The sequence below is a fragment of the Pogona vitticeps genome, chromosome 2, assembly GCF_051106095.1.
Source record: "Pogona vitticeps strain Pit_001003342236 chromosome 2, PviZW2.1, whole genome shotgun sequence".
Taxonomy (NCBI): domain Eukaryota; kingdom Metazoa; phylum Chordata; class Lepidosauria; order Squamata; family Agamidae; genus Pogona; species Pogona vitticeps.
The window spans coordinates 194,302,966-194,311,132 of NC_135784.1; the positions used below are offsets into that span (position 1 = coordinate 194,302,966).

The window sequence follows — 8,167 nt, forward strand, 5'->3', positions numbered from 1 at the left end:
CACCCCTTCACGCATGTGCACAAGCGTGCCTGCACGAGCAACATGCTGCCTTTCGTGCATGCACATGAGCATGTGCCTGCCCACATGAGCATCCTCCCGCTCCTTCATGCATGTGCACAAGCAAGCCAGCTCCTTCGCACATGTGCATGAATGCGGGGGTGCCCTGCCTTCCCCAATTGGTCCAGGAGTTAAAAATGCTGGGGACTGCTGGCTTAGTTTCCTCTTTGTCACTTAGTGGAATGACTTTGTCACTTTGTCATCTTCCCACTAAACCAGTGGTCCCCAACCTTGGGTGTCTAGATGTTCTTGGACTACAACTCCCAGAAGCCTTCCCCACCAACTCTGCTGGTCAGGATTTCTGGGAGTTGAAGTCCAAGAACATCTGGAGGCCCAAGGTTGGGGAGCACTGCACTAAAGGTCAACCTCATAACTCCACTCATTGCAATCTTGCATACAAAGGCCACTATAACCATTCATCACAACAGAGGGTCAAAATGAACTGGACATCAAGGGGTTAATTAATCACATGTATTTAGTCAATGCTTATATAATTCACTATTTAATTAGTTATTCATCAGTTACTAAAGACTGTCATGTTGTTATGCATTAGCAACTAGCATGCATGCTATTTTTAAAGGATCTAATACTGGCCATAGGGCAAACATCAGGACATCCTACTCTTGACGGATGTCACAGATACCCCTCCCCAAACTTTTTTTTTTTTTTTTTTTTTTTGCATTGTGAATGAAGTTCTCATTGGCACCCGTGGGAGCTCCTCCTCCACCCTTGGTCCATACACCAACTTTGGCTGGATTTCATATCAGCAGAAAAAGTCACGAGGCACGTTAAAAAAACAATCCTAAAATAGCTGGAAAATATACCACTAAGCCTCATAGCTACGATAGTCCCTTAATAAACTAAAATAAACTAATGAACTTGAACTTGAAGTTCATTCTGACTTATCACAAACTTTCCAATGTTTTGTAGATTTAAGGAGTTCAGAAAGTATTGAGGCTCTGCAGCCACGTTTTCTACAGAAATGATTTAAACCAGCACTTCAATGAACTATCCTACAGCACTTTCCATACCGAAAAAAAAGTTAGGACTCTTTGAAAAAGCACAAAAGCACATCCTTTTATCTCCTTCCATAAAGACATTTTTTTTGGTAACTTGACTTATTTAAATTTATTTAGACATCACATTCCGCTTAATGTAGTCTGGGGGGGGGGGGTAGAGTGAACAACATATTCTTATAAAGTTCCCCAAATATTTATAGCCTATACAAATTATGAATCTGGAACAACCTGGAATCACAATTCTTGGTAATGCTTTCAAGTATTCAAAATCTTAAATGTTATCAAGCTCCTTTCACATGCTATAACATTTGTTTTCAAGGAAGCTGAAACTGTGTACTTCTGGAGTGTTTTCAAGCTACAAAGGATACAATCGGTTGATCTGTCAATTGCTGCCCTTCACTGACACCCTGTCAGAATGCTAGGAGGTCTTTGGAATATTTCTAAAAATCACCATATTTGCTGCTATAATTTTTCCATCTTTCCCTTCCTATGGAAGGAATCATTAAATAAAAGAGGCAGCTCTGAATAAAACACAGGGGTAAATTATACATTTGGAGGTGGAGCAGAAAGGATGGTGACTGAGGGGGAAACTAGGGCTTTTTCACATGTTGCCTTTTATATTAAGAAAATCTCAGTCTTGGCAGAAACATCTGTCTGGTACAATGTGAAAGGCGACATAAATGTGTTTTGCCTCACTGCACAATATACTTTTTTCAACAGGAAAAGGACATAGTTTTGCCCTTCACACATGACAACAGATTAAATCGTTCATATAAGGAAATTGGTCGTAAGATAAAATGTCTAACTAATAAATAATGAGGTAAAGTAGTTGTGAGACACAGGGACGCCTGGAATAATTATGTGGCTTACCAAAACCTGAACATCACCCTAGCTTAGTTTTGTGGGGGGTTCTGGAGGATCTTTGGAGTGAAAAATAGGGGAGTATAATCAAGATCAGCAAGGAATGAGAAAGATGTGCCATCCAAGGGTTTGTGATCCTCACCGGAGAAAGATGACTTAGCAAGAGCTCCGATCCCATAGGCATTGGAGTTTCGCTTCAGCTTGGGAAGGATGGAGGTGGTATCTTCCATAGAGAGCTGAAAAGACAGATTATGTAAAGGAGCGAAAGGGCATGGTGTGGTGGGTGTGGTTGAGGAACAGGAAACATTCCAGTCTGGGGTTCTAAGAAGATAAGAGACTGGGAAGAATAATAAACCTGGATGAGAAGGAATAGACAAAGCTGGAAGATTAGTCACTGACAGAAAAACCTGCACACATTAGTTAAGCAATGAAAGAGCTGTTTGAATACGTTGTCATTTTGGAGGCTTCTGTCTCAAGCATCAAAATATTTGGAGTAGACATGGGAATGAAAAAAAATGATTGTGATACTTGTGGAAAATTGCTGATCCGTTAAATATTTGTCCCTTCATATTCATAGGTTCCAAAAAACCCCATGAATACGAAAGGATAATATTTCCCCATTTTATCCATCCCTTCATAATAATAATAATTTTTAAAAAACCATTCTGCCTACTGGCCACTGATCAACTCATTGACTGGCCAATAGGCAGCCACCCACCTCCACAGTCTACCCCCACCTCCTTCCTCTCCCTGTCTTAGCACCCCACATGCTGACACCCCCTTACTGTAATCCGCTGCTGCTGAGGTCTCCATCAGGCCTCCACAGCCATGGTGTGTAAAAAGGGAAACTGGCTGCCCTTTGCAGAGATGACAGCTGCAGCTTCATTTAGGGTAGGGAAGCTGCAGCTGCCATCTTTGCAAAGGGCAGCCTGGATTCCCTTAAGGCAGGCGGGGGGGGTGGCAGCAGTGGCAGCGGGGGGTGGCAGTGGCAGCAGGAGGTGGTGTGTGCTTTTGAATAACTCTCACCCATGAATCGATGAACATATTTGTTATTCATCACTTCATGGGGAAAGTTCGTGCTTTGTGAGTCATCAGCTTTTGACGACTCATGAAGCGGGACGACTCACCATAATGGTGAGTCGTCCCCATCTCTAATTTGGAGCCATTCCCAATCTGTTTATTTAGTGGCTGGTTTCTGCCATTTTTACTATCAGTTTGCTAAAATATATGAGACACAGAAAAATAAAGGCAAAACAGCTGTCTATATAAAGCAAAGGAGCATGAATGAGAAGACCGAATACTAATAATGTTTTGCTGTAGACTGGACTGAAGTGATAGGGGGTGAAATCAGAAAACTATTGTCAAAATTGAAACATGTGTGTCCGGACTAGGATACAATTTTTATTTCCATGATGTTTGCATCATGTTTGGGTAACTTGGTGCTCCTACTTGCACTTAATTAATGAGATGTCAGGGTATGTACTGAATGCATGTATGGCAACACATCTGATTGTGCCCTGGCATTGAGTCAATTAGCCACAATTAGCCACAGCAAGTTATGTAAAATTTACATGAACACCAACAAGATTCTGGCCAGTTCATCCTTAGTTGGCTCACTATAACTGACAGAACTATAGCTGTAACTTATAGTTCTGCACTTTATATGAGTCAACTTACACTCAGCAGGGTACCTAAGGGACAGAAAATAAAGCAAAACATAGAAGTACTGCGATGATCGCCCAACATCACTCATGCCATTCATAGTCATAAGATGATTTGCATGAGCCTATGAGAGGACTGGAGAGGCGGAGTCAGCAGCTATATCAGGCTTGGCGGGAGAGTCAGAGATTGGGTTGAGATCAAGATAGAGATTAAAGACTGGTTAGTCAGAGAGAGAGGGAACAGATACTAAGAGATAAAGCTGGTTAAGAAAATAGGTAGATAAGGTGGTAATGATTTTGCAAGAGAAAATTATGTACTGAGAGAACTGTTAATGATTTGCTTGTGTACAATGTTTATCTGAAGAACTGTTATTATTAAATCTGCTTCAATTCAATTAATAAGTTTTTATTCACAAGACAAGTGTTCCGACAAACGTCATTTATATTGTGGATTGAGGTAATCCACTGGTGGCAGCGAGAGGAAAATGCGATGTGAGCCTTTGTAAGGGCAAAACATGCAGGTGCCACAAGGGTGAACGGCACAAGTACAAATGCCTAGGTTACACTATGCTAATAGTATAACAAGGGACAGATTCACCTTTTGGCCAGCGTAATGACGACTAGTTACTTCTGTAGTTACAGGAAGTGGCCTTGTTAGTCAAACATGTTTTGAACCACTAGTGTTTAGCATCCTGATTTTTAAAAGGTAATAGAAAGTAACTATTTAAGTCCATTTTGATTTCCCAATGAAGAATTACTTTTTGCAAGTTGGAACTATGTTAGTGATAAAGTAGTAGTTGTTGGTGGGGGTAGCCTTGGTATCTTTTAAAGCAAATGTTCAAAACTCAGCTTGGCCCCATACATATTTAAGACAACTTCACTCACATCCTGATGTCACTATGCCATTTGTTTCTCTGCTTCACATCCCTGGCATGGCATAAGTAGGACTGTTCGTTACAAAGGGAGAGTACTTGATAAGGCGCTGCTGTTTTCAATGACAACTTCATGATTTCCTGTTGTGCGGTCACCCTCATATGATTCTCATTCATTCATTTTTGTTTTGTTGTTGAGTCTGTGGAAATCTATTGATACCATAGTGCTGCTGAAATTTCAAATCAGTCTGCCCAAGGATTATTACCACCTTGAGATATCTCCATGGGAATGTGACCTGATTGACATTATGCAAGGTGAAAAAAAACTGCCCTCTCCTTTCCAGTCCTCACTTCAAATAGCTGGAGACATTAGTGCTATGGTTATGGCAAATCCGTGAAATTGGACAATAAGTGGAACTCCAAAAAAACATCCTTATTCTTTTCCAGTTTCTTTTTAGCTTTACTAACAAAGGAAGATTATGAGAATGACAGCTGGGGTGAGAACATCTTACAAGCAACTATAAAGGGACTTGTAGTACCTACCATAAAGAGTAAGATATTTATTATGGCACAAGATTTTGTAGGGTCTGGGTTTTTTTTTGCTTTCCTTTTGCACTACTAATAAGAGAAAACTACTCTTATTTCTCTCATTAAACTACTCTGATTGACACTAGTAATAAGAGAAAAACAGCAACCATCTGTCTAGTCCACCATTTCAGGCAGCAATATGATTTTATTCGTACACCACAGTATTACCTTTTCATCACAGTACTCTTTCCCCCAGATGACTGTTGAGAAGAAACTGATGGACTGCTGCATTGTAATTAAAGCTGGCCTGCAAACCTAAATTCATCTGGAAGTAACCCTACCAAACTCACTGAGGGCTAACAAAACGTCACATTAATCAAGCTTCTTCAAAAGAACATTTAATGCTGCCATTTTTATTTCACTGGAAAGGCAGTCCAGATCAAATGTGACAGTTTTGGCCTGGATCAACTTCTCCATTGGATTTTTCCCTGAAAATGTATTTCTTCTTTACTGCTTGTGTCTGAGTTGTGCTGTTTAGTGCAAACAGCATTATTTTGGGGAAAACAGTATCCAGGCAGGGGTTTTCTTGTACGAAACTGATGGTAACTCCAATCTGTATTGTAAGTATGATGCTGGACCAGAGAATCTCCGTTCAGCTGCTTTTCTTCCAAATAAAGGAGTCAGCATTAGAGCTGGGAGCATTCCTATCCATATACGAATACAAATACCCCAGCACAGGTGGACATAACGAGGGTCCAACCCCTCAGCGAGCCACTCTTTGACCTGGCAGTGAGGCTTGTCCTCCCACCTCCTGCCAGGATCATCTTGCAGACCATGAGCTCCGGAGAGAGCCTGTAGCAACAGCAGGAGGTGAGTGGATGGTCCCTCATTATGTCCACATGTGTGGGGTATTCGTATTTGTATATGAATACCCCCATCTCTAGTCAGCACCATGCACACTTTTTTGAAAGTGTGGTTAATGTGATATGCACTTTCTCAAAACACCTCCTTCCAAGAGGGACTGCCCCTCCTACCCATGCATCTCAGGCTGGGCGGGTGATGATGCCAGCCCCAAGAGAGGCCTGGAGATGTCTAGAGATTCTTAGTGCTAGACATACCCTACTGCACAGTATTTTGTGAAGATTAAGTGGGTCAATTCCACACATGCACAGCTTGTGTGGAATTCTCCAGCTACAATAAACGCTGGTCTTCCTTGCTCAACAGAGTACACAAGCAAGAAATCTCTCCCTCTCTCTCCACTACACTTTGTGTCATTCTTATTTATATATAGATTGAAGCTTGCTAAGTGGACCTTTGGCAAAGCAATACCTGTGACCTTTCAGGGGCACTATGTAGCATGCTGGGATCAAGGATTGCCATTTCTGACTTGAAGTGAGTACCTCTGAAGGCTCCTTTGGCATATAATCTAGATCAGTTTCACACCCTGGACATTTGGGAGTCTTGGTCACATTTTTAGTAACTGCTTTTGACAGTGGAAGCTTCGAAAGACACTATTTAGGAGTGATGACACAATTTTTGGCAGTGAAGAGGTTCCAAACGAAAGAAAACTTCATGCTGCTTTTACAAAACTGTACTTGCAATTTTAAGAAAGCATGTTTGAGTAATTTTAGACAAGGCTTCTTTTATCTTAAATGGATGGGTGGATGGGTGGATGGATGGCTGGAAGGAAGGAAGGAAGGCTTATGTGAGCTAAATGGAGGGAAAGAGGTTTACTGAAGAACAGAATTGGCCCAGTAGCATGAGCAATCAGAGACCATCAAAAATATAAAGCCAATTCTGTTTTCCAATACAGTACACCAGTAAACTAGAGCCTAAAAATCTGAACTGAAGCAGGTTTGCTAATCATGATTTGTGCTCATTGTGTTCTGGCCCATGGAGACAGGAAGGAACTTATAACACTGAACACTGAGAAGACAAACTTAAAACAACAACAACAACACAGAGTAACAACTTATTCTGATTGCTGCATATTTGGAAAGTCACACAGTAGTTTTATGAGCTATTGCTAATGCAAACCATAGTTTGAAATTATACCTGCATTTAGAAAATGTGACAATAGTACCCTAATGACATCCAGCCTCCAGTGGGAGAGGGAGTTGAGTAACACATTTTGGTATACATTTCAAAATTCAAAATAAATGCTTACATTTTTAAAAAGGGGGTACTGTCTTCACACTGGAAGAGTAACAATGCAATATGAAAAACTAAGTAACCAAAAAGTGCCATTTCTTCTGGCACAAGATCTATCACAATGAGAAAGATTGTCAGATTCTGCTTGCAAATTACAGTTCCAATACACTACAAATACATCCTCATAACCCAAGTCCTGCATTCTTAAACCCAGGAAATCATATTTAAAACATTTACACTTGCCTGGGTGTTAATCCACGGAGTGGACATACATTGTTAGTAAGATCAATGCTTGTTAATTCATGCATCTTATTTAACAGCAAACGCACTTCTTCAAAACCTGGAAAACATTCACAAATTGGGCTCATTGCCCAAGAACACCTTAGAGGGATGATGACTGTACTTACATTAATTCCATCCCAGGAGAAATCTGTCCGGGTTTGCTGCAGAGAAAGAAGGCAAAAAGTTAGTATCATACACGTATGCACACTGTATATATACACCAGGCATGTTTCGCTAGCTGCTGGCCCTACTGGTTACTATATGGGATGCTCCTTTAAGTTTTAGTGGGAAGGACATATGCTTTTTTGGAGAGAACACCTAGTCCACTTTGCTCCTGATGACCACAGTGATGTGCACAGCACTATCATTTATTATATAAAGAACAGAAAAGGCACAGAAAGAAAAAGGAGGACAAAAAAAAGAGAGATAAAAACACAGGCATGTGAAACATATACTGTATATAACTCTTCTGGAACAGGAGTCCTGTTGCGCTCAAACCTTTTGGTCTTTTGTGGCTGAATACCAGATCTCTGACACCAGCAGGTGTACATTCACAGGGGATGAATGTGCGAGATCAAAGGCTTATTCACAGAAGCAACTGATGATTACATGCATATACTGTAGACTTAAAGAAATAACACAGCCCTCTATGTAGCATATGGCCAGGGACCACGTCTCTTCCCCCGTCACCCTACCCACTTCCTATCCCCTCTGCATTTTTTCATGTTCTCTTGTT

General features: G+C 40.9%; 1 protein-coding gene across 3 annotated transcripts in view; it reads right to left on the minus strand.

The window, feature by feature from the left end:
- FAM131B (family with sequence similarity 131 member B) overlaps positions 1-8,167 on the minus strand; it is an 83,417-nt gene that overhangs the window by 14,531 nt on the left and 60,719 nt on the right. For 2 of the 3 annotated variants that reach the window (XM_072991827.2, XM_072991826.2), the window contains exons 3-4: positions 7,557-7,592; positions 2,080-2,173 (exon numbers count right to left, since the gene is read on the minus strand). In XM_072991827.2, coding sequence (XP_072847928.2) covers positions 2,080-2,173; positions 7,557-7,592 — 130 coding nt within the window. The remainder of the gene's footprint in view (positions 1-2,079; positions 2,174-7,556; positions 7,593-8,167) is intronic. The other variant, XM_072991828.2, reaches the window with a different exon arrangement.